General features: G+C 37.9%; 1 protein-coding gene across 13 annotated transcripts in view; it reads right to left on the bottom strand.

Moving 5' to 3' along the window:
* The window catches only part of CPLANE1 (ciliogenesis and planar polarity effector complex subunit 1), a 146,330-nt gene that overhangs the window by 48,913 nt on the left and 69,891 nt on the right, over positions 1-27,526 (bottom strand). For 12 of the 13 annotated variants that reach the window (XR_008505067.2, XR_010413322.1, XR_010413323.1 and 9 more), the window contains 10 exons: positions 18,540-18,688; positions 17,777-17,940; positions 14,836-14,918; positions 14,013-14,092; positions 10,299-10,491; positions 7,136-7,429; positions 6,179-6,949; positions 3,955-4,121; positions 1,927-2,059; positions 1,071-1,125 (listed from right to left, as the gene is read on the bottom strand). Coding sequence is in view for 1 of the 13 variants with exons in the window: in XM_045862216.3 (XP_045718172.2) it covers positions 1,071-1,125; positions 1,927-2,059; positions 3,955-4,121; positions 6,179-6,949; positions 7,136-7,429; positions 10,299-10,491; positions 12,692-12,769; positions 14,013-14,092; positions 14,836-14,918; positions 17,777-17,940; positions 18,540-18,688 (2,167 nt within the window). In the remaining 12 variants the exon portion in view is untranslated. Of the gene's footprint in view, positions 1-1,070; positions 1,126-1,926; positions 2,060-3,954; positions 4,122-6,178; positions 6,950-7,135; positions 7,430-10,298; positions 10,492-12,691; positions 12,770-14,012; positions 14,093-14,835; positions 14,919-17,776; positions 17,941-18,539; positions 18,689-27,526 lie in introns of all 13 variants that reach the window. The other variant, XM_045862216.3, reaches the window with a different exon arrangement.

The following is a 27,526-nucleotide window of genomic DNA, read 5'->3' as shown; positions in this document are numbered from 1 at the left end:
GAAGTCATGAGAGTGAATGTTTGTGTATATGTGTACGAAAATCACTGAGGAGAAAGTCTTGGGGAACACATGCATTTGGTAGCAAGAAATCAACTGACCAACTAGAGAAAGAAAAGAATTTCCTATCTTATAAACAAGTACTCTTTTCTGAACTGATTCCTTACTTTAATGTGCATGTATTTTTTATGAAGAATTCAACAGGCATGTTTCCATAATTTCCTTTTAGGCCTTATATATCAGTATCTTATTTGAGATTCTAATTAATTGTGCTGTTCTACTATAGGGATCAACAAATTTTTTCTGTAAAGGGCCAGAAAATATTCTAGGCTCTGCAGATTGTACGTTTCCTCTTGCAACAAGTGAGCCCTGCTGCAGTATAAAATCTGTCGAAAGCAATGTGTAAATACATGGGCATAGCTCTGGGGGTGCCTGGGTGGCTCAGCTGGTTAAGCGACTGCCTTCGTCTCAGGTCATGATCCTGGAGTCCCTGGATAGAGTCCCGCGTCGGGCTCCCTGCTCAGCAGGGAGTCTGCTTCTCCCTCTGACCCTCCCCCCTCTCATGTGCTCTCTCTCTCTCAAATAAAATCTTAAAAAAAAAAAAAAATGGGCATAGCTCTGTTTCAGTAAAACTCGACTTACAAAGGGGCAGCTGGGTGTGCAGTCATTAAGCCTCTGACTCTTAGTTTCGGCTCAGGTCGTAGCCTCAGGGTCATGAGACCAAGCACCATGTCAGGCTCCACACTCAGAGGGCAGTTGGCTTGAGATTCTCCCTCTCTCCCTCTGTCTCTGCCCCTCCCCCACTCATGTTTTCTCTCTCTCTCTCTAATAAATAAATAAATCCTTAAAAATTTTGATTTATAAAAACAGGCATGTCTGGATCTGGCCTGTGGGCCATAGTTTCAACCACTGCTCTACCAGATAACACATCAAAACACACACACACACACACACACACATTCCATTTGTCAAAGATAAAATGAAAATAATTTAGTCTCATTTTTACATACACAATGCTAAAAGTGGATTTCAACTTTGAACTGAGACACTGCATTAATCATGCTTATACATACCAAAAGGAATATCGAAGTCATCCAAAGGCTGGGAACCAGGATGTTCTTGTTGCTCCTAAATGAATCCCCAAATGATCAATCATGATTGTAACTCAAAGACATTCATTATTTTGAAAAAAAAATTCAATAGCTAAGAGGATTGCTGAATGTTTATGTATAGGCTTGAATCCATTTGAGAAATATTTATTCTATCAAAGTAACTCCACAAAGAAGTTCACAAAACTCACAAACCAAGCAATAAAAAGGAACATTACTAATTTAATGCAGTTACTAAATTACAGTGTGCAGCTTTAACACTCAAATAGTGCCCCCACCCTATCAAAACTGCTCACAGACTCACCAATGTTACTAAATGCCTCCAGGCACGCTCTTGAGGCTTACTGAAGTGTGCTTTTAAAAAATCCTTGTAAACAAAACTGTTAATGTTTATTTAATTTGTTGCAAAAATAGGTAAATAGTCAGAAGGAATGTTTGAAAAGATCTGATTTCAATATATAGGTTACTTAATAAATCTGTGTGTGGGAAATGCTGGAGGCATCTAAAAGAGGTCAAACTACTTAATAGGAGCAAACCAAAGAACATATATGACATGCATTAAGATGTCACAGAAAAAAGCAAGGAGTGATTTCAAATATAAAAAAAGGCACAAAGGCAGGTAAATCAAAAATTTGCTTTGCAACTATATGTCCACTATTCCATGGAGGAATGCAGCAGGGCTTATGTACTTGATGATGTAAAGATTTCTCCTGGTCAAATCAGAAGCTTCCAGCAATCAGAAGACTAGATAAACCACAAAGACATTCCCATCTCTGTGTACATGCAGACCAGGGAGGCATGTATAGTCGTGTTTCTGTACCTTGGGTTTCATAACTATTTCTGAATCATTATCATTCACAAGGGAACCCTCTGGTTGGAAAGCCACACTTGGTTTTCTCTTTAGTTTCTCTGATCTTTTTTCTTGTAGCTCTTTCTCAGCTCGTCGTCTTTGTCTGTTAAAAGCAAGAAAATAAAACATGTTACTATTTTAGTAACATCAGTTTTTTTTTTTTAAGATTTTATTTATTTATTCATGAGAGACAGAGACAGAGGCAGAGCGAGAAGCAGGCTCCCCGCGGAGCAGGGAGCCCGATGCGGGACTCGATCCCAGGACCCTGGGATCATGACCTGAGCCGAAGGCAGACGCTTAACCGACTGAGCCACCCAGGCGTCCCAGTAACATCAGTTTTTCACTGACATGATGCTATACAGGGAGACAGTTATCAAAATTATGCCAATAATATTTTCAATGGCATATAATTAAATTAGCAAGATACTTTGATAGAATTCAAGCAAATAGAAGCAAATGTCAGGGAGACATGAAAGTTATTTTTAGTTCCTCTCCTACTGAACTGACTTTTCTGTGTTAGTCACTGGAATCTCAGGTCAGAGTCACACCAGTTAGGGAATTTTCAAACTCTCTTTTCTGCAGACTCTGAGCTGACCCCAGAAGCTCTATGGGATGCCTCCAGTCACTCTTCTGAAGAAGTTAAGCACACTTAAAGTCACCTCAGTGAAATCCCAGCAAGGAGGAAAGAGGGCCCAAAAAGTTAAGGAGAAGACTTACTTTGACGAGGGAATACCTGAAAAAGATGGAAGGAAGGAAACATTTCTGGAAAGAGAGCACTGGTAGTAGATTTTAGGGTCTGATAAACGTGAAATTCTTTTTTTTTTTTAAGATTGTATTTATTTATTTGAGAGAGAGGGAGAGAGAGAGAGCACGAGCAGGGGGAGGGGCAGAGGGAGAAGCAGACCCCCTGCTGAGCAGGAAGCCTGACTCAGGGGCTCCATCTCAGGATCCTGGGATCATGACCTGAGCTGAAGGCAGACACCCAACCAACTGAACCACCCAGGTGCCCCTAAATGTGCGATTCTTTTTTTTTTTTTTTAAAGATTTTATTTAATTGTTTGAGAGAGAGAAAGAGAGAGTCCAAGCAGGGGGAGGGGCAGAGGGAGAAGGAGAAGCAGACTCCCTGCTGAGCAGGGAGCCCGATGCGGGGCTCGATCCCAGGACCCTGGAATCATGACCTGAGCCGAAGGCAGACGCTTAACTGAATGAGCCACCCCGGCGCCCCCTAAATGTGCAATTCTTAAAGTATTTTCTAGACTCAGTAGTAATCTACCAGTCAATACATTTTTGAATACCCATTATGAGTAAAACAGCATAAATGCTCTTCATCAGAAGTCACAGCCTTGCTTTTTACATGCATGTTTCTTAGTGTCCTGAAACACTTCTAATGTAAGAATCTGGAGGCTATGGTAAGATGAATAACAATATTACTTCAGTGCATTAGATAGTACATGGAATATTGTATGAGATACCAAATATTTATCCTACAAAAAGTAAACTGCTCATAATGTTACAGAAAAATATAAAAGAGGGGCGCCTGAGTGGCTCAGTTGGTTAAGCGACTGCCTTCGGCTCAGGTCATGATCCCAGGGTCCTGGGATCGAGCCCCACACTGGGCTCTCAGCTCAGCGGGAAGCCTGCTTCTCCCTCTCCCTCTCCCCCTGCTTGTGTTCCTGCTCTCGCTGTCTCTGTCTCTGTCAAATAAATAAATAAAATCTTTAAAAAAAAAGAAAAATATAAAAGAATCTTCCAGCCTATGAATTCCAGTAAAGAATTCCTTAATAAAATGGAAAAAATATTTCCCTCTCACACTATAGGAATTTTCCTCATCACAAGATGTGTTCAAATGCATGACACTTGATAAGAAAATTGAATATGCAGTTGTGCATAGGCTGGGAGGATGAACTAGATAATTTACCTTTATAACTATGATATTTTAACCAATAATACATTTGCAGGTAAGTGATATTCTCAAATAAAATTTCACTTAAAACTTGCCTTTTTTTACTGTCCTTTCCTTGTCTCACTTCAGATGGTTCTATTTTGACATTTAGAAGCTGAAGGTGTCCAGAATCGCCTCGTTCAAATAAATTATGTGTTAGTTTCTCTTGGCTTTGTTTGAATGCAATGAGGTTTTCAAGTGGAATAAGTTGTGGGTTTTTGTACTGTAAGAAATAAAGAATAATTTAAAATTACAAACCTCAATTATATGCTAATAAAAACTGAGAAAAACATTTGTTTAAATGAAGTTAAAATATGCGAGAGATAGAACATGTTAAGATAACAAATTAATTTGGCCCAGTAAGATGAGTATCCAAAGCTTAAAGAATAAATGATTTTAGAGGACGAGAAATGCGAACTGGGTCATCTTATTTCAGAAGCTAAGCTAGAAATCCTAATCTTTTTCTTTTCTATATTAAAAATCTTCCTTATAATTATAAATAAAATACATAACATCTGGCATTTGACTTAAAATTCTTTCAAACAGGGAAGATACAGAGAAGTGGAGATTATGCATGGAACAGATTTAGCAGTATGTTTAATAATAAGTACTGATGTCAGGTGATGTAACTTGGGGGTTCATTATACCATCCTAATAAAATTTCTTTTTTTTTTTTTTTAAAGATTTTATTTATTTATTCATGAGAGAGAGAGAGAGAGGCAGAGGGAGAAGCAGACTTCCCGCAGAGTGGGGAGCCCGATGTGAGACTCGATCCCAGGACTCCGGGACCATGACCTGAGCCGAAGGCAGACGCTTAACCATCTGAGCCACCCAGGCGCCCAATAAAATTTCTTTAAGTCCCTCTCAAAATGTTTACTTTTCCACACCTTTAATCTTTTCTTTTCTGTTCATAGTATATTCAGAATAAAAGGCATGATAAGTACTTCCTCTAAAGAATGACCATTTCTTTTCCCAATACTGTCTTCAAATCTTAAAATTAAAAGTGCACCAGAGCATGAATTATTCAATTACCTTCCTAAGATGGTACCACTGACTTACAAAATTAGAGCCTAAACAATATGAATTTCATAAATCAAAGCTTACAACTTTAGAGAGGATTCTGTGGGTTTATAAAGATTCAATCTTTTTAAGTACTTTAAAAATAAACCATTTTTAAAATATGCACAACTATTTATAGATCTGCATCTATTTAACAGTTTTAAACTATAACTGAAGGCAATCATATCACAATTACTTGGAATATTAATGCATGTGTGCACATTTACACACGTGCCCTCCCTTTCTCTACACACACACACACACACACACACACACACGACCCACATGAACAAGAATACTGGTCATTTTGTTTTATTTCTTATCTCTTCTCTGAACAGAAGAAATACCTACGAAAAAGTCTCACGAGGGACGCCTTGGTGGTTCAGTTGGTTAAGCATCTGCCTTCAGCTCAGGTCATGATCCCAGAGTCCTGGGATCGAGTCCCAAATCGGGCTCCCTGCTCAGCGGGGAGACTGCTTCTGTCTGCCTGTCGCTAACCCTGCTTGTGCTATCTCTCTGACAGATAAATAAAATCTTAAAAAAAAAAGTCTCACGAATTCTAGTATTGCCATACAAGACAGACCTAACAGCTTTAAAATTCCTAATCACCATTTTATTTATTTTTTAAAAGATTTTTTGGGGCGCCTGGGTGGCTCAGTCGTTAAGCGTCTGCCTTCGGCTCAGGTCATGATCCCAAGGTCCTGGGATCGAGCCCCGTGTCAGGCTCCCTGCTCGGCGGGAAGCCTGCTTCTCCCTCTCCCATTCCCCCTGCCTGTGTTCCCTCTCTCGCTGTGTCTCTCTCTGTCAAATAAATAAATAAAATCTTTAAAAAAAAAAAAAAAAGATTATTTATTTATTTATTTGACAGAGAGACACAGCCTGAGAGGGAACACAAGCAGGGGGAGTGGGAGAGGGAGAAGCAGGCTTCCCGCCGAGCAGGGAGCCTGACACGGGGCTCGATCTCAGGACCCTGGGATCATGACCAGAGCCGAAGGCAGACGCTTAACGACTGAGCCACCCAGGCGTCCCGCCTAATTACCATTTTAAACTAGAATTTTATGTTATTTCCAATAACAGAAGCATTATTTTTATTAATTTTTAATTTTTTTAGAAGCATTATTTTTTTAAAAAGAAATGTGTAAGAGCTTTTCATTTCATGTGTAGTATTTATGGTATGAAAAATGCAGGACTGCTTTTGCATCACTCTGCAAAAATCATTACCGTGTTTTTGGGGTATAGGCATGAATGAAGTAATGACAGCCTTGGGTATTTTCTTTCTTCTGCTACAGTTCTGGTAGGTATTGAGGGAATTGTTACTGATGCTCTTGAGGCAGAGGAAAATATATAAGGAGGTTTAAGTTGAAGGTGCAATAATGGAAGTCCAAAGGAATTCTGAGGAGATATCTCAAGGGGTCCTGGCTTAACATCAAGTATTTTCCCTGGTTTTATAAATACTGAAGAGTCCTGTTGAGGTGTCAAGTTTTCTTGACCAACATACTGATCCAAGTTCACATGCTTAGTGATTTCTGTAATTACAGTTTCTGGCCATTTCTTCTGCTCAACTGCTTTTTTTATGGCTTCAGTATTATAGTGGCTCAAACTCAGATGGGACACTGAAGTGGTGTGCACTGTTCTCTGTGGCAAAGGAGGCTGGAAGGAATCTGATAATCCCCATGCCTCTCTTGGCTGCGGCAGGAGCCTGAAGGGAACTTGTGGAACTCTTCCTGTATGGAAGGAAAGGGACTTCAATTCATGCTTAGCCTGAAACTGAAGCAAAGGAAAACCATCTCCAGGTTTGAAAGTTTTTGCAGCTGGGATGAGTCCAGGTGTCTTCAGGATGGCAGAAGATGGAGACAGAAGGTGGAGGGGAGTGTTTCCAGTAGGAGCTGGAGACAGTGCAGCGGTTGGGAAGCTTGGAGATGTTGGAGTCAGTCCTGTGTTGGGAGGCAGGCCTTCTAACTGACATAAAGGAACACTCCCATGTGGAACATTCTGGAAGAGAAAAAAAAAGCTATTACATAAGTTTAGAATATATTACAAACTCCTTATTTTGTACATGATGTTCAATATATTTTGGAAGGAGTGAAATGTAATAACTGCCAAAAAGTTATTTGCTCAAATAACAAAAAGCCAACAACTGAACTACTAGAACTTTAATGATATCTTTAAATGTATTACCTGTAAATTTCCATTACTATTCTGATCAGACTGCACAATTCCTTTATGGCCGTGTGGACTCTTCTTGCCAGGCTCTGTGGTGTACTCGCCCATGGACTGTGGTTTAATAAAAGATCTCTCCTTAAAATTTCTACTGGTGTCATCAACATCACTACTCCCTCTTGTGGGGTTTGATACTTGACTTCCCACCAAAGGCACGGGCTGAGGCTGCTGTAGACGTTGATGTATATCCGGGAGGTTAGTAAAGGATGATCCTACTATTTGCATTAGGCTCATGAAGTTGATCTGTTGCAGCTAGAATAGAATAAAAATTAAACATTTTAAAATATAGTGAAAAAATCTAAAGAATCAACAACAATCATCTGAGTATTCCACCAACAGTCATACTTCCATCTTAAAATCTGTCAGACCCATGAATGCTGAGCAGGAAGCAGAGCTGGGAGAGATTTTTTTAAAAAGGAAAAAATAATACCTTCCTATTTTCAAGGAGCTGTCAACTGTAAATATAAACTCATAATGAGCCTTGGGACTATCTATAAAGCACTTTACATAAACATCCCAGAGATCATAAAGGAGTGATCTGATGGAATGGAATGAGGATAATTAAAGAAGTCCTAAAATGAGTGTTTTCAAGAAAGAAAAAGCAAAGATTAGCAAACAGGTGAAGAGTGAGGAATTCCCCTGGAAAGGCAGACGAGGTGAAAGGCAAAGGCATGCACCAGTGGTTGACAAACTGCTACATGTTAGAATCACCTGAGAAGCATTTAAAATTCCCCATGGCCAGACCACACCCAGACCAATAAAATCAGAATATCTGGGGATGGAAGCCAGGATTAGTATTTTTTAAGATGACAAGGTGTCTCAGTGTGCGGACAAGCACGGGAACCACTAGCATAAACGCTGGCTTAGTGGAACAGGAAATTAATAGCAGCTATCATGAGAGGACAGGCAGTGCAGGAGTTCCCAAGCTTGAGCATGCAATCAGAATCACCTGGAGGACTTGTGAAAGCACTCTTTGCTGAGCCCCATCCCCAGAGTTTCAATAGGTCTGGGATGGGGCCTGAGAATTTATATTTCTAATATCTAAGTGATGCTGATGCTACTGATCCAGGGACCACACTGTGAGAACCACTGGACTTAGGAGTGTACGAAGGGAAAAGACGGAAGGTAAAAGCTGGTGGTGGGTCTTTCAAGCCCAATAGAAGAATTTGCACTTAATGAAACATACCGGTAGGGAAACACAGGTTAAAAAAAATGTAATTTCCCTTCAATTATTAAAAAAAAAAAATGCTGGGGCGCCTGGGTGGCTCAGTCATTAAGCGTCTGCCTTCGGCTCAGGTCATGATCCCAGTGTCCTGGGATTGAGCCCCGCATCAGGCTCCTGCTCAGCGGGAAGCCTGCTTCTCTCTCTCTCCCTCTCCCACTCCCCCTGCTTGTGTTCCCTCTCTCGCTGTCTCTTTCTGTCAAAAAAATAAATAAAATCTTTAAAAAAAAAAAAAATGATTACAGAAAAAAAAAGAAAATAAAAATCACTCATTATCCTATCCTCAAAGATAACTAGTACTGACATTTTTAGTGTATTTCCATTTACTCTGTATTTAGACTGATTTGATATTATACAAATTGGTACCTGAAATTTACTGAACATTTCAAACCAGGAAAGTAATAGTATTAAAACAGCGTCTGAAGAAGAATGTCTTGAGAAATGTATATATAAGACAATGGAAGGGGCGCCTGGGTGGCTCAGATGGTTAACCGTCTGCATTCGGTTCAGGTCGTGGTCCCAGGGTCCTGGGATCGAGTCCCGCATCGGGCTCCCTGCTCCTTGGGAGCCTGCTTCTCCCTCTGCCTCTCTCTCTCTCTCTCTGTCTCTCATGAATAAATAAATAAAATCTTTTAAAAAAAAAAGACAATGGAAGTATGAAGTTCTGAGTCTAAAGCTGGCTATTAGCTATAGAAATAGCAAGTACTGTACTGACATACAGTGTGGGCAAAAGAATCAGGAGGGCACAGAAGAACACTGGATATAGGTAGTGAAAAAAAGGCAAAGATGTCTCTCTAAGACAGTGATTCTTAATCCTTTGTGTGCGTCAGAATTATTTGGAGAATTCGTTAAATATACAGGGCAGCTACCAGCAAAGTCCCTTGGTAATCCAAAAAAAAATTTCAGAAATGCTTCCAAAATTTTAAGCTGATAGAATAGTTAATGCTACTAAAGGGAAAAGGGAAAGAAGGGACTGGGAAAAATCAAGATAAAGTCAGTTTCCATAAGTTTCATGAGACAGTGAGACATACTGAAAAAGTATTCTCATCAGGGCCCTTAGTTCAAAGAGAAAATTAGTGCCAAGCATCAGTATAAAAATGGTATATCACATAAAAGGATATGGAAGTGAGTGCAGAATACATGAATAGAGGATTAAATTTGAGGGAAATTAATGTTTAAGAAATAAAAGAGAAAAGGGAAATAACTTAAAATTGTTGGTAAGAAAAGGATAACCAATTGAGAAAAAGATGACAAAAATCAAAGCAAACAGTACTTTAAAAATGCAGCTGACAATTGCAAACCAAGCCAAAGTTCAGTTTGAAGATAAGAAATATATGTGACAGATTGTGTTAAAAAAAAAAAAACAAACTTTGGCTACCTCTGAGCTAGAGTCCGCTGGTCTGGTTTGACTGTCACCCACCTGACTTTTGGAGGCAGCTCTGCATCCCAAAGAGCTCAAGTGTAAGAAGTCATTGTGAGGGCGCCTGGGTGGCTCAGTTGGTTAAGCAACTGCCTTCAGCCCAGGTCATGATCCTGGAGTCCCGGGATCAAGTCCCACATCAGGCTCCCTGCTCAGCAGGGAGTCTGTTTCTCCCTCTGACCCTCCTCCCTCTCATGCTCTCTGTCTCTCATTCTCTCTCGCAAATAAATAAAATCTTAAAAAAATAAAAATAAATAAAAATTTTTTAAAAAGTCATTGTAAGAAGTAAGTAGCTCAGCCTGGACTCTAGGTCCTTGAGTTAGGAACCTCTGAATAACAAATGAAGAGTGCCCAAAGCAGAGAAACCAACCCTAAAATTTAATTTCGATTTGGCCATTTCTAAAAGTTTGTTCATATTTAAAATCCTTACATATATATCATACGTGTAGATTTACTTGTTTATAGGGAGATGTGCTTACCTGAACTAATTTAAACATTTCATCTTGGAGCATCTGCCTAACAGAATCTGAAGAATCTGGCAATTGAGCCCTGGGTTCATTTCTCTGGGTCTGCTGATGTGTTGGCCCAGGTGTTTGTGAAGCAACACTGACTCCATTTGATACGAAAGGTGGAGCTGAGGAAGATTTATCTTTAAATGCAGAGATCTGTGCACTAGGTGGAAGCATATATACAAAAAACACAATCAAGAAAAAACCAAATCAGATGTCTACAATCTGAATATTTTTATCTCACCTTTTTCTTCTAAAGGCTTTCTGGAAGTTTTCAGGAAATTTAAACCCTAAAGCTTATCACTCCATACTCCTTAGCCACCAGAAACATTTGTCATCAGCACAGTGCTCATGTGAATGCTGTTTTATTAAGGGAGATTTAACGTCTAGTCAGCCATGGTCCCTTCCCTATGGTGTTACAACCCAGAACAGTTCACACGTTTATTTGACTTGCCTGGTCCCTGCAAACATCTGAGTTTGAGACCATTACTCTGATGAGTTATACCAGGAGTATTTTTTGTTACTAATTTAATGATCCAGAATAGAGTTAAGAAAACTAGAGAAAGGGCGCCTGGGTGGCTCAGTTGGTTAAGCGACTGCCTTCGGCTCAGGTCATGATCCTGGAGTCCCGGGATCGAGCCCCGCATCGGGCTCCCTGCTCAGCGGGGGGTCTGCTTCTCCCTCGGACCCTCCCCCCTCTCGTGTGCTCTCTCTCTCTCATTCTCTCTCTCAAATAAAAAAAAAAAAATAGCATTTAAAAAAAAAAAAGAAAAAAGAAAAACTAGAGAAAGTATGGGTTTAAAAAAATGTTTAATTCTAAGATGGGTAGTGCAAACTCCTGTTGATCATTAAATGTGAAACAACAGCATTGTGAACATTTCATTTCCAAACAAATCACAAAGTTTATATTTATAATTAAACAGTAACAAAAAATGCCTACATAGGAATAAAAATTAAAGATCAAAATAAGTTTTTGGGTTTTTTTTAACTAAAATGATTGGGGATGATTCCTTAAATACAGCAGGTACTCAAATGTTTTCTAAGCAAATTGATTTCACAAACTAAATAAGGGAGCAGGTATTATTATATCCAACTAAATTGATCATTATCTCTAAAAAGAATATATTGAATCACATTTAGATTATTTGGGTTTACATTCATTCCCTTTCAGCAATAATATTTGCCTTTTATCAAGCATCTAATACTAATAAGCTCAGTAACAAAACTTTATTTGGCAAATCCATGAAAAACAGGCATTATAACTGACTTGCCTATTCTTTATTGTTTTTTTTTAAGATTGTATTTATTTATTTGACAGAGAGAGAGAGATAGTAAGAGCAGGAACACAAGCAGGGGGAGTGGGAGAAGGAGAAGCAGGCTTCCCACCAAGCAGGGAGGCCGATGTGGGGCTCGATCCCAGGACTCTGGGATCATGACCTGAGCTGAAAGCAGAGGCTTAACGACTGAGCCACCCAGGCGCCCCTCGACCTGCCTATTTTAAGACAACTTTATTGGCCTTTGTTTCCAACAAGTAGCAATGAGATAAATTCCAATAATGGAGAATTCTCCTAAAGTAAGGCTATGCTATGTTATCCTATTTCAGCAAAATTTCTAAATACTAAACACACTATTCTGTCAAAGAAGTTCAAAAGACAGAACTGGATGAATCTCTTCTATGAGAGAATTAAAAGCCTTTCATACACTATTAGAAATCTGTTAGAGGCTGAAAATAAGCAACTTTAAGTAATATATCCACTACAGTTGACCCGTGAACAACAAGGGGGTTGGGGGACCAACCCCCATACAGTCGAAAATCCACATATAACTTGACTCCTCAAAAACTTAACTACTCATAGCCTACAGATGACCAGAAACACTACTATAACAAAAACAGTTGATTTACATATTTTGTATGTTATATGTGTTACATACTGTATTCTTACAATAAAGTAAGCTAGAGAAAAGAAAATGTTATTTAGAAAGTCATAAGGAAGAAAAAATATATTTAGAATACTATATTGTTTTTATCGAAAAAATTTTGTAAGGGGTCCCAAGTGACTCAAACCAGTATTGTCCAAGGGTCAACTATACTTCTTTTTTTCAGAAAAGACTACTCTAGAATAGTTTCTGTATATCTAAAACATAGCCGTTAGAGGAAAATATTCCAATAATAAACTTAAAGGTGTCAGAAATGTGTACCTACATTGCTCTTCCAATGCTTTGTGTTGCTTTCATTTTACTATTAATTTTTAGTCAAAAAATTTAGAATTATTTAAAAATGGCACAGTAGACATCATCTCATTCTCTTATCTACTTGTAAAATATGATTATATCAAAATGGTAGAGTATACAAAAATTCTTACCTAGAAATTTCTGAACTTGTATCTACACAAAATGAATAAGGAACAGTGTGTTCAGGAATTGAAAAGGCTTCGATCATACTAGAATTAAAGATTAATAACTGATTAAGAAGATATTCTTCACATTTCCTAAGATACAGGGGATCTAATGCTCAACCATCTAAGAGTCTAAACATTCTCTAATCCTCTATAATGCTTAGCTCATAATTACAATCTGTTTATATTTGTCTCCATAGCAATTAGTAACAGATGTAAACAAAAAGCAAAGAATATGTCTGGATGACTGAACATATAACTTGAACACTGCTGACTGCCCAGCAGAAACAAAAGAATCTAACATGGGGAAGTTGAGGTTAGCTGGGACCTCAAATTCCACCTATAGCAGAAGCAGACACTTGGCTCAGAAACACTACAGAGCCCTCATTACATTTAAAACCGTAAAGATTAGTTTTTTATTAATAGAAGTATCTATTTGTAAAGGCACATCACATTTAAAATATCTTTTTGTTGGGCGCCTGGGTGGCTAAGTTGGTTGGGCGTCTGCCTTTGGCTTAGGTTATGATCCCAGGATCCTGGGATCGAGTACTGCATCTGGCTCCCAGTTCAGCAGGGAGTCTGCTTCTCCCTCTGCCCCTCCCCCCTGCTTGTGATCGCTCTCTCTCTCTCACACTCTGTCTCTCAAATAAATAAAATCTTAAAAAATATATTTTTTTAACTCTCCACAGAAATGAACAAAATTTTTATATTGAGAAGAGAAAGAAAACCTAATTATGTTGCCTCTGTTATCCAAGGTAGTTCTAAAATTCTAAAACTTCAAAAATTCTAAAAATTAAGAAGTCATGTCCCACCTGCAATAGATTAAAACTGCCTCTGGCTCTCCTTGAAGCAATAATATGCTAGCCAGGCGAATAGCCCTATAGTGTGCAGTAGTCACACCCTAACAGTGAACAATTACACAAACACATTGGGATTCATAATGGTTCTTTATTTGATCCAAGAAAAATGAAATCAATCTGACAAGGTGTTCCCCTAATTAGCAGCTGAATAAACTCTATTTACAGCTGTATTTTACTTTGATAAGGCTGATAGTGATGGGAGAACAAAAGGCATTTTAGATATCATTACTTATTTCACTCTACTAAGATTTAGAAGTCCATAATATTTACTGAAGATCATCATTTACCATTGCTATAAAGTTAAATTTCACTAGGAACACAATATCACCATAAAATATATATTGTATATTATGAGAAAAATAACCTCTTCAACAAATGAATCCCAGATGACAGTAACAATCACTTCCTTATTTCTCCCCCTTACTTACCCTTTCTGTTCACTTGATTTTTTCTCCATACATGTCTTCAATGGTTCTTCCCTTACACACTGAGCCTCTTCTGTGGAATGCTGTTAAAATTAATAGTACCCAAAAAGAAAAGGGGTTATATAAATAGGTATTACTGTCTTAGGTGTTCTGAGTTTCACATTAACCACTCACTTGGAGTAACAACAGTCTAAAAGCAAGGGAGAAACCAAACATTAAAATGAATTCCCAGTGCTGTTCTGATCAGATTTTTAACTGTGTGAATTGCCTTTGGCCCATCAGCCTGAGGCTCTGAGCATATTAAAATACAAAGACAAACGATGTCAGTGGAAATTATTTACGCTACATTTAAAAATACTCTGTAAATTACATATACCCATCACTACATGATTAATAAGTACAATCTGAAAACAACTATAAACAGGAAAAACTAATCCCTTTTGAAGGAATTTTTTCAGTAATTAGAAATGTCTGTGTTCCAACTGAAAATGCAGTGCAGTTTTGAGAAAACAAATAATGCATAAAAGTGATATATGTGCAAAAACTGCATACTACAGCTGAATTATACATTCTGAATATAGAACACTTCTATTACTCTTGATTAAGTTAATTTACTATAGCAGTTTATGAAATAAAAATTTCATTACCTAAAATTATTAGACATCTTACTAATGACAGAATTTCAGTGAAAGAAAAATGCTGCATGGTCTGGCTGTTCTCTACAACCCACAGTGTACTTTTAAAAAGATAATAGCCTTGGTTGAATGATTAAATAAAAACACTTAAGTATTATTTAAATAACATTATCCACTATTAATTGACTTACTTCTTCTAAATGCTGTGGTAAAGTCTGCATGTTAATGGCAACAGTGGAACTTTTAAGACTTCCAACAGGTTCTTTGGTACCTTCTATAGGGAAACAAGGAGAAAGAGAAAAGTGACCATTTGAAAAAAATCAGTTTAGGGCGCCTGGGTGCCTCAGTCGGTTAAGCGTCTGCCTTCGGCTCAGGTCATGATCCCAGGATCCTGGGACCGAGTCCCTCATCAGGCTCCTTGCAAAGCAGGGAGTCTGCTTCTCCCTCCCTCTCTCTACCCTCCCTTCTGCTTGTGCTCTCTCTCTCTCTAGCTCTCTCTCTCTCAAATAAATAAAATCTAAAAAAAAAAAAAAGAAAAGAAGAAAATCATTTTGTTTTTTTTTGTTGTTAACATTCCAAACATGTATAACCAATGAACATGGTCTAGGTTTCTTTTTATTGGTATTAACTTCAGAAACTTGAATACACAGATATTAAGCAGTATATTACCAGAAAGTTACAAGTAAACACAGATTATACATGCAAATTTCTGTTCAGAAAGGTCACATGTGCAGGTCTATGAATTAAAAGCATGCGTCTAGATTATGGCCAAACTGGTTTTAAATGCAGAAATGTAAAATTACATCTTGAAATATAAAGAGATGGTCTACACACTTCAAAAATCAAATGTTGCTTATACCAGATGTATGACAGCTACAGGATTCAAGTGACAAGCAATAAGATCTCAAGAAATTAATACTGCTCAAAGAGAATGGGAATATTTTTACATTTCACTGAAAATACATGGACTACTAGAATATGAAATCTAGCAGGAACTTAGGGGAAAAACTTACAAAAATCTAAAGCCAATTACTTAGTATTTCTTATTACCTAAAATCAGTTTACTTTTTATAAGGTTCAGGAATATTACAGGAAACAAGTATAATGGAAGAAATATTTTCTATCCTCCTTATAAAAAGTTTTTTAAATTAAATTCAATTAATTAACATATAGTGTATTATTAGTTTCAGAGACAGAGGTCAGAGATTCACCAGTCTTATATAATACCCAGTACTCATTATATCACAAGCCCTCCTTAAAGTCCATCACTCAGTTACCCCCCACACACACCCTCTCCTCCAGCAACCCTCAGTTTGCTTCCTATGATTAAGAGTCTCTTACGGTTTATCTCCCTCTCTGATTTCATCTTGTTTTATTTTCCCCTCCTTTCCCCCATGATCCTCTGTTTTGTTTCTTAAAATTCCATACGAGTGAGGTCATATGGTAATTGCCTTTGTCTGACTGACTTATTTTGCTTAGCATAATACCCTCTAGTTCCATTCATGTCATTGTAAATGGTAAGATTTCATTTTTTTTTGATGGTTGAGTGTATTCCATTGTAAATATATACCATATCTTCTTTATCTATTCATCTGTTGATGGACATCTGGGCTCTTTCCATAGTTTGGCTATTGTGGACATTGCTGCTTTAAACATTAGAGTGCAGGTGCCCCTTCAGATCACTACAATTGTATCTTCAGGGTAAAGACCTAATAGTGCAATTGCTGGGTCGAGGGTAGCTCTATTTTCAACTTTTTGAGGAACCTCCATACTCTTCTCCAGAGTGGCTGCACCAGACTGCATTCCCACCAACAGTGTAGGGGGGTTCCCCTTTCTCCACATCCTTGCCAACATCTGTCACTTCCTGACTTGTTAATTTTAGCCATTCTGACCAGTGTGAGGTGATATCTCATTGTGGTTTTGATTTTTTTTTTAAAGATTTTATTTATTTATTTGAGAGAGAGAGAATGAGAGACAGAGAGCATGAGAGGGAGGAGGGTCAGAGGGAGAAGCAGACTCCCTGCCGAGCAGGGAGCCCGATGCGGGACTCGATCCCGGGACTCCAGGATCATGACCTGAGCCGAAGGCAGTCGCTTCACCAACTGAGCCACCCAGGCGCCCGTGGTTTTGATTTGTATTTCCCTGATGCCGAGTGATGTTAAGCATCAACAGAACTGGAGAAGATATTTGCAAATGTCTTTTTTTTTTTTTTTAAGATTTTATTTATTTATTTGAGAGAGAGAGAATGAGAGACAGAGAGCACGAGAGGGAAGAGGGCAGAGGAGGAAGCAGACCCCCCGCTGAGCAGGGAGCCGGATGTGGGACTCGATCCCGGGACTCCAGGATCATGACCTGAGCCGAAGGCAGTCACTTAACCAACTGAGCCACCCAGGCGCCCAATATTTGCAAATGTCTTATCAGATAAAGAACTAGCATCCAAAATCTATGAAGAACTTATCAAACTCAACACCCAAAGAACAAATAATCCAATCAAGAAATGGGCAGAAGACATGAACAGACATTTCTCCAAACAAGATGTACAAATGGTCAACAGACATATAAAAATGTTTTTTAAAAACACCTAGAGACAACCCCTCTTCATCAAGTGGATTCAAGATAAGCCTTGAAAGACCTCTTATCAGTGTGTTTAACGCCATGCAAAGTTCTAAGAGTTTCTGTTTTATCAAAGACTGCCAAGGAAAGGTTCACAGAATTGGTTCACAAAAATGAAGAGGCCCATGATAGTTACATAATCAAGGCAAAAAGCCCAAGAACTGTAAATTCAGGTTAAGAGGTAATGTGTTCAACATTTCATAAATATTATGCTTTTTTTTTTAAGATTTATTTATTTTCGTTGGGGAGGGGCAGAAGGAAAGGGACAGAGAGAATCTCGAGCAAGACTGCCCACCAATCATAGAGCCTGCCGGAGGGCTTCGGTCACAAACTGAGCCAAAACCAAGAGTTGGATGCTTACCCAACTGAGCCACCCAGACATCCCATGCTCTCTTTTTGGTTTTAGGCAATTGTAAACATACTAATTTAGATACAAGACTAAATAAATTATCTCAGATAATCATTCACCAACTTCAAATTAATAAAAGCCAAATAAAAAGATTAGCCAAATGAACTGACCTTCATAGTCTGATAGGTGTATTTCCATTTCCTCTTGGTTAAATGTTTCTACTTCTAAAAGATCCTCATCAATATCTATAAATTCTTTTTCACTATCATCAGTAACAGAAATAATCTCATCTTTGGTTTCTTTTATTTCAGGATTATATGCTTCAGTTGGCATTCTATTGACAAAAATAGAATTATAACTCGTTCTTAGAAACAAAAAGCTTGCTTTCAATTGATTCTGTTTACTGAAAAGGAACATTAGGTTTCATATTTATAGTGTTCTGTTTTTTAACCATGTCTGGTACATAGTAGAAGCTCAATAAAAGGCTGTTCAATGAATAACTAAACATCCCCATTTTTATTTACTCAAATTACTGGAATAATTTCAACCTATGAAATCTGCCATTCTCACAAAGGAATCTTCCTGCTATTAAAAACTCAACCTTGTTATTCAAAGATACATTGCTTCATATGTAAAAATGGATGAAATGATTAGCTTAACTTCCTCTGACACAGGAAATTAATATAGTAAGAGAGGATCTCTCAGAATGAGAATTAGCTCCTCTCTCAGAAGATACAAGCTAGACCATCAGGGAAGAAACATATTTTGCAATTAATTGTTAAAGCACTTCAGAAAGTACTCACTTCCTCCTTCTCCACAGCTCAAAGAAATACTCATTCCTTTACCTTTTAAGAGTTCGATTCTTGCCGCTAAGCCCAAACACCATCAAACAGGTATCATCCACTGAAAAGGAATGTATACTCAAAAACTTACTTCAAGATACTTTGATGAGACTCATTTTGATCATTTCTTTCCTCAGTCCCACCTTGAGTGGATACTGCAAAAGAACAGCCAGCATCTGTTTTGCAATCACTTTCAATGTTGGGTCCACTCTGAGACTGACAGTAATGATTCTCTAGCACCTAAAAACAAACGATTTACATTAGTTAGCATTCACAATCGAATCCCATACTTTTCATTGTTTTTAGATTATTAATATTTTCTACAGACCTACTCCTGGTTAAATTTTTCATTCATTTATCAAGTATTTACTGCATTTCTACAACTCAATATTTGATGCTGAGGCAATGATCAAGTCTTTATTCCACCTGGAAAAAAACAAACCTGACTACCTAAATAGTATTGGAAAGAAATCAGCCTTATAAATTTGTAAGGGCAGGGGCACCTCGGTGGCTCAGTCAGTTAAGCACTTGACTTGATTTGGGCTCAGGTCATGATCTCAGGGTCCCAGGATTGAGCCCTGCATTGGGCTCTGCACTCAGCATGGAATATGCTTGTCATTCTCCCTCTGCTCCTCCCCCTGTGTGTGCTCTCTCTCTCAAATAAAAAAATAAAATCTCTAAAAAATATATAAAAATAAATTTTAAAAAACCCAAATTGGTAAGGTATGTTACCAATGTTTTCAAATCACAAAACAATAACACAAAATGTAAAGTTCCTTTCCCTTAACTCTTTTGGCTATTATAAAGGCACTTAGTAATTATTCCAATATGACACAATGGGTAAAAATAAATGCAGGTAAAAATATATGCAGCTAAAAAATACAGGGATGTATCTTTTTTAAGTCTCTTATTTAGAAATTTGGGTATGCAACACCTAGAAACACAAATTTCAGTGACAACAAATATCACAGTATCTTAAACTACCTTAGGGATAACAGACACTGATCTCAAGAAATGAAAAAGATCTCCCAAAAACAAAATATACACACATCCCCTGCGACCTAGAATAAGTTATTTTAGAATGAAGGCACTTTATTTTTTAATTTTAATTTTAATTTTAATTTTTAATTTTTTTAAAGTATTCTCTATACCCAAAATGGGGCTTGAACTCACAACCCCAAGATCAAGAGTCACATGCTCTACCACTGAGCCAGCCAGGCACCCCAGAATGAAGGCACTTTAAAATGGAATACAGTTCTCTCTCTCTCTTTCTCTCCCCACAAAACAAAACAAAACAAAATAATAAAATGAAATGAAAGAGGACAAATACAGAATTAGAATGGGTGGAGGTAAGTCAACCAAGATGGTGACATAGGAGGCTCCTGAATTCCCCTCCTCCCACAGACACACTGAATGTACCACTACACACAAAGCAATTAATGCTGAAAGAAATCTAGAAATTAGCTGATGGATTCTTACATATCAAGCAAATGAGAAAATATCCACACAGAGATAGGTAGGAAAGGCTGAGACACACTCTCACCATAAACCCCACCGGTGGCACAGCACCCTATAAGCAGGAGGGAACTCCCAACTTCACTCTGAGGAGTGAAGGGTTCGGACTCCACACTTAGCACTCTAATTTTTAAGATTCCCACTTGAGGGATGGGCCTCCAAACCACCTAGCTCTGAAAGCCAATGACGGTTGCATCCTTAAGTCCCACAAAACCATAGCAAACACAGCAGCAACTATTAACAGGTGCATGAGCACTTGTTACAGCTATCCCCAAAAGGCTCAGCACAGAGGAACAGGTGAAAACACCCATCTCCCAGTCTTCTCCTGGAAGGAATACAGCTGCATACTTCTAGGGGCTAGCTATGATACTCTGGTGACTGGGAAGCTGATGGACACTTCCCCTGCCTTCTCTCTCGAGCCCATTCCAAGTCACCAGTATCTCCCTACAAGCAGCCTGTACACACTCTTGGGTGCCCCAGCTTTTGCAGCTGCTGACTAAAGGACAGGTCCCCTGTCTCTGACAACCAGCTGGACTTGCATTTACGAGTCCCACAGGAATGTAGGAAACAAAGCAGCAGTTCTTAATGACTGGAGGAGCATCCCCCCTGTAGCTATACACCTCGGCCTACTTCACACACAGCAAGCAAAAATACCCATCTTACAGTTTCTCCCCAGAAAGGGCTTACCTACACACTTTGTCACATGTTGCCTGAGAGTCCAACTTCCAGTCACTGTATACCTAAATGCTAAATGTGCCCCACACCTTTGGGACACTGATAGGTCTTGGCATACCCTCAACTACTAGGAACCACTAAGAACAAAGAAGACTTAGACCATCACAAAGATTTCAGAGTCAACCAAAAGCTCAGGCAAAGCTGATTGATGAGGTTTATCTCCTACACAAGACCATTCTATCCAGCCTGGGAGATGTAGCTGCTTTATCTAATGCACAGAAACCAACATAGAATGTCAAGTAAAATGAAGAAACAGGAATATGTTCCAAACAAATGAACAAGATAAATCTCTAGAAACAGATCTTAATGAAATGGAAATAATGATATATCCTCATAGAGATTCAAAATCATGGTCACAGAGGTCAGGGGATGAACAAAGTGAAAATTTAAGTGATACATGAGCAAAGTGAGAATTTCAACAAAGAGACAGAAAATACAAAAAAGTAATAAATTACAGAGCTAAAAATAATTGAACTGAAAAATTCAATGGAGAAGTTTAAAAGCAGATTGGATCAAGCGGAAGAATGGATCAAAAAAGTCGAAGGCAGGGCAGTGGAATTCATCCAATCAGAGGAGCAAAAAGAAAAAAAAAATTTAGAAGAGTGAAGATAACTTAAGGAACTTACAGGACACCATCAAGCAGACAATTATATGCATTATAGTGGTCCCAGAGGGAGGGGAAAGAGAAAGGAGCAGAAAGCTTATTCTGAGAAATAGTAACTGAAAACTTCTCAAATATGAGGAAAGAACCAGACATTCAGATCCAGGAAGCCCAGAGAGTTGTAAATAATATAAATCCAAAGAGACCTATACTGAGGCACATTATAATTAAATTGTCAAAAGCTGAAGAACCTTAAAAATGGCAAAAGAAAAACTATTTGTTACATACAAGGAACCCCCTTAGTGCTATCAGCATATTTTTCAGTAGAAACTTTGCAGGCCAGAGGGAGTGGAATGATATATTCCAAGTGCTGGGTAAACAATAACTGCTAACCAAGAATACTCTACCCAGTAAAGTTGTCCTTCAGAATTGAAGGAGAGAGAAAGATTTTCCCAGGCAATCAAAAACTGAAAGAGTTCACGACCATTATACCAGCCTTATAAGAAATGTTAAAGGGAGTTCTTCAAGCTGAAACAAGAAAATTAATGGGTAACAAGAAAATATGTGAAAGTATAAAACCCACTGGTAAAGGTAAATATATAAATTCAGAATACTCTAGCGTTATAATAATGGTGGTGGGTAAAACACAACTCTAGTATGAAGACTGACAGAAGTTATTAAAAATAACTATAATAATTTGTTAATAAATACACAATGTAAAAAGATGCAAATTTTACTTCAAAAACATAAAAATGTGGGAGAGAGTGTAAAGATGTAGAGATTTTGTATGTATTAAAAGTTATCACCTTAAAATAGACTATTATAAATACAACATGTTTTATGTAAGCTTCATGATAACCATAAAGCAAAACCTACAATAGACATACAAAAAAAAAAAAAAAAAGCAGCAGCAGCAGCATATCTTTACAGAAAATAATCCAATAACAAAAGAGAAGAGCAGGAGAGGAAGGACTTAAAAAACAACCTGAAAAATACCAACAGAATCACAATATTAAGTCCATACCTATCAATAATTAATTTAAAGATAAATGGATGAGGGGTGCCTGGGTAGTCCAGTCAGTTAAGTGTCTGACTCTTGATTTTGGCTCAGTCATGATCTCAAGGTTGTGAGATCAAGCCCCGTGTCAGGCTCCATGCTCATCAGGGAGTCTGCTTGAGATTCTCTCTCTCCCTCTCCCTTTGTCCCTCCCCGCTGCGTGCTCTCTTCTTCTAAAATAAATAAATAATCTTAAAAGAATAAATAAAAATAAAGGTAAATGGACTAAATTCTCCAATCAAAAGACAGGGAGCATTCTCCTAACAGTCCTGGCTTAGGTCTGAGCAACTTTCTTTATTCTGCTTGACCTTGCACTACTACCAAAGCTGATCAGACTGGATGGTCACCTGACCTAAGCTGAGCCAATCAGTTTTTCTCAAAAATATGAATGCCATGGAACATAGAGCCGAACCACATTGGCCTTGGAACCATAAGGCTCTATGGAGTTAGCATCACAAGTAGTTACATCTTAGTGAAACTTGCAAAGGTCTAGATGAGCAGAAAAAGGGTCTCAAAAAGGAAGAGAGTTTACACAGAGAATGGAATATTCTTGCAAAGAGAAGTAGAAATGAGAGGTAAAGTGTTCCCCAAAATAAGGAGACAAAAAGAAGAGCTCACTGGTGACTCTCCAGTTGCCATAATGATCAGCTGTATTTCCTCAAATAGATTTCATAAGATTTACCTGCATCTTTCTGACAAATTCCTCATTGACAAAGAAAAAAAAAAAAAAAGGGAATGGTTGTATGGATAAAAAGAGGAAGATCCAACTATCTGCTGCCTATAAGAGATTCACTTAAGCGTTAAGGACACACAGAGACTGAAAGTGAAGAGATGGAAAAATACTCTATGCAAATGGAAATAAAAGAAAACAGGGGTAGCTATATTTATATAAGAAAAAAAACAGACTTTAAGCCAAAGAATGTAACAAGAGATAAAGAAGGACATTATATAATGATAAAGGGGTCAATCCATCAAAAACAATTAACATTAGCAAATATTTATACAGCCAATATAGAAGCAATTAAATATTTAGAACAAATATTAACAGGTAGGAAGCAAGAAATAGCAATACAACAACAGCAGAGGAGTTCAATACCACATGATAGATCAGATGGACATAACAGACATTTACAAAATATTCTATTCAATAGCAGCAACATACACATCCTTCTCAAGGGCATATGGAACATTTTCCAGGAGAGATTGTATGTTAGGCCATAAAAACAAGTCTTAATAAATTTAAGAAGATTAAAATCATACTGAGCATTTTTCCCAACGATATGAAACTAGAAATCAATTACAAGAAGAAAACTGTGCAAATCACAAATATACAAAAATTAAACAACATGCTCCTGAAGAACCAATGAGTCAAAGGTGAAATAAAAAAGGAAGTAAAAAAAATATCTTGAGACAAAGGAAAATGAAAATACAACATACCAAAACTTGTGAGGCTCAGCAAAAGCAGTCCTAAGAGGGAAGTTCATAGCAATAAATGCTTGCATTAAGAAAAAAGAAAGATCTAGGGGTGCCTAGGTGTCTCAATTGGTTAACTGTCCAACTCTTGATTTTGGTTGTCATGATCTCAGGTTTGTGAGATCAAGCCCCATGTCAGGCTCCACAATCAGCAGGGAGTGTACTTCTCTCTTTCTCCCTCTCCCTTCGCCCCTCCCCCTGCTCATGCTCTCTCGATCACTCTGAAAAATTAATTAAAAAAAAGAAAAAAGAAAGATCTCAAACAACCTAACTTTATACCTGAAGAAACTAGAAAAAAGAACTAAGTCCAACATTAGTAGAAGAAAGGAAATAAAGATCAGAGCAGAAATAAATGAAATATAGACTAAAAAGACAAGAGAAAAGATCAAAGAAACTAAGAGCTAGATTTTGGAAAAAAAAAATAAACAAAATAGGCAAGCCTTTAGCTAGACTCAAAAAGAGGGGACTCAAGCAAATAAATTTAGAAATGAAAGAGGAGACACTACAACCAGATAGTACACAAATACTAATGATCATAAGAGACCATTATGAGCAATTAGAAGCCAACAAATCAGACAACCTAGAAGAATTTGATAAATTCCTAGAAACATACAGTCTACTAAGACTGAATTATGAAAAACAGAAAATGTGAACAGATCAATAATGAGTAGAGAGATTGAATCAGTAATCACAACCTTCCAAAAGAGAAAACCCCAGAGCCAGATGGCTTTACTGGCAAATTCTATCCAACATTTAAAGAATTAATGCCAATCTTTCTGAAACTCTTCTAATAAATTGAAGAGAGAGAGAACCCTCCCAAACTCATTTTACAAGGCTAGCATTAGCTTTATATCAAAGTGGACAAGGACGCTACAAGAAACATTTTTCTAAAGAAGACTTACAGATGGCCAACAGAATCATGAGAAGGTACTCAACATCACTATCAAGGAAATGCAAATCAAAACCACAATGAGATATCTCCTCACACCTATTTGGATTGCTATTACCAAAAAGACAAGAAATAACAAACACTGGAGAGAATGTAGAGAAAAGTGAACCCTTGTACACTGTTGGTGGGTATGTAAACCAGTACAGCCACAATGGAAAACAGTATGGAGGCTCTTCAAGAAATTACAACAGAACCACAATATGATCTTGCAATCCCACTTTTCAGTATATGCCCAAAGGAAATTAAATCATTATCTTGAAGAATTATCTGTACTCTCATGTTCATTGCACATTAGTTAACCATAGCCAAGATATGGAAACAACCTGTCTGTCAATAGATGAATGGATCAAGAAATGTGGTGTACATATACATAATAGAATATTATTCAGCCTTTAAAAAGGAGGGAAATCCCATCTCTTGCATTAACTAGGATAAACCTGGAGGGCAATATGCTGAGTGAAATAAGCCAGACAAAGACAAATACTGCATGGCACTAATTACATACGGAATCTAAAATCAAACTCATAAAACAGAGAATAGGAAAGTGGTTGCTAGGAGCTGGGGAGTGGGGGGAAATAGGGAGAGGTTAGTAAAAGAGTGCAAGTATACCTGATAGGTATTGTGGGTTCAGTTCCAGACCACCACAATAAAGTGAATAGTGCAATAAAGCAAGGCAATGAAATTTTTGGTTTCCAAGTGTAGTGCATATAAAGGTTATGTTTACACCATACTGTAGTCTATTAAGTGTGCAATAGCATATGTCTTCAAAACCAATGTACATACCTTAACTAATACTATATTGCTTTAAAAATGTTAACCATTATCTGAGTTTCAGGGAGTCATAATCTTCTTGCTGGTGGAGGGTCCTGTCGCAGTGTTGATGGCTGTTGACTGATAATGGTTGCTGAAGGACGGGGTGGCTATGGCAATTTCTTAAAATAAGACAACAAACAGCAGGCTGCCATATTCATTGACTCTTCCTTCCACAAACCATTTCTCTTCAGGATGGGATGCTGTTGATAGCATTTTACCCACAGAACTTCTTTCAAAATCAGAGTCCATCCTCTCAAACCCTGCTGCTGCGTTATCAACTAAGTTCATATAATATTTTAAGTCCTTTGTCAGCATTTCAACAATCTTCACAGCGTCTTCACTAGGATCAGATTCCATCCCTAGAAACCACTTTCTTTGCTCATCCTTAAGAAGCAACTCCTCATTTGTTAAATTTCTATCATGAGATTGCAGCAATTCAGTCGTATCTTCAGGTTCTACTTCTAATTCTAGTTCTCTTGCTATTTCTACCACATTTGCAGTTACCCACCCCCTGAGGTCTTGAAGCCCTCAAAGTCATCCATAAGGGTTAAAATCAACTTCTTCCCAATTCCTGTTCATACTGATATTTTGACCTCTTCCCATGAATTGTGAATGTTCTTAATGGCAACTAGAATGGTGGATCCTTTCCAGGAGGTTTTCAATTTACTTTGCCCAGATCCATGAGAGTAATCAGCAATCTATGGCAGGTACAGACTTATGAAATGTAAGACTTTCTTCAATATAAGACTTGAAAGTCAAAATTCTCCTGATCCATGGGCTACAGGATGGATGTAGTTGTTAGCAGGCATGAAACATTAATTTCCCAGTACATCTCCATCAGAGCTTTTGGATGACCAGCTGCATTGTCAGTGAGCAGTAATCTTTTAAAAGGAAACTTTTTTTTTCTTTTTCTGAATAAGAGGTCTCAACAGTGGGCTTAAAATATTCAGTAAACCATGTTGTAAACAGATGGGCTGACATCCAAGCTTTGTTTTTCCATTTATGGAGCATAAGCAGAGTAGATTTAGCATAATTCTTAAGGGCCTTAGGATTTTCAGAATGGTAAATTAGCACTGACCTCAATTTAAAGACACTGGCTGCATTAGCCACTAGCAAGAGAGTCAGCCTGTCCTTTTTTCTTCTGTTTTATTTTTTTTTTTAAAGATCTGGTTGGTTGGTTGATTGTGTGAGTGGGGTTGGGGCAGAGAGAGAGAGAGAGAATCTCCAGGAGACTCCAGACAGCGGAGCCCAACAAGGGGCTTGATTTCATGACTCTAAGATCATGACTTGAGCCAAAATCAAGAGTCAGACACTCAACTGACTGAGCCATCCAGGTGCCCCTATTTTTTTATTTGATTAATCATGTCTTTTTTTTAATGTTTTTATTTAAATTCTAGTTAATTAACATATAGTGTAATATTGGTTTCAGGAGCAGAATTTAGTGATTCATCACTTACATACAACACCAAGTCCTCATCACAAGTGCCCTCTCCTTAATACCCATCACATATTTAGCCCATCTACTGCGTACCTCCCCTCCAGCAACCCTCAGTTTGTTCTCTATAGTTAAGGGTCTCTTATGATTTGCCTCCCTCTCTTTTTTCCCCTTCCCCTATATTCATCTGTTTTGTTTCTTAAATTCCACATGAGTGAAATCATACGGTATTTGTCTTTCTCTAACTGACTTACTATGCTTAGCATAATACATTCTAGCTCTGATCCATGTCATTGCAAATTCAAGATTTCATTCTTTTTGATGGCTGAGTAGTATTCCATTGAATATATATACCACATCTTCTTTATCCATTCATCAGTCAATGAACATTTGGGCTTTTTTCCATAATTTGGCTATTGTTGATAATGGTGCTATAAACATCGGGGTGTTGGACGCCTGGGTGGCTCAGTCATTAAGCGTCTGCCTTCAGCTCAGGTCAT

The sequence above is a fragment of the Mirounga angustirostris genome, unplaced genomic scaffold (assembly GCF_029215605.1).
Source record: "Mirounga angustirostris isolate CCGP_5_RB_7025 unplaced genomic scaffold, mMirAng1.0.hap1 SCAF_7, whole genome shotgun sequence".
Lineage (NCBI taxonomy): Eukaryota > Metazoa > Chordata > Mammalia > Carnivora > Phocidae > Mirounga > Mirounga angustirostris.
The sequence above is the reverse complement of the archived record's forward strand: the minus strand, read 5'-3'. Positions and strand labels throughout refer to the sequence as shown.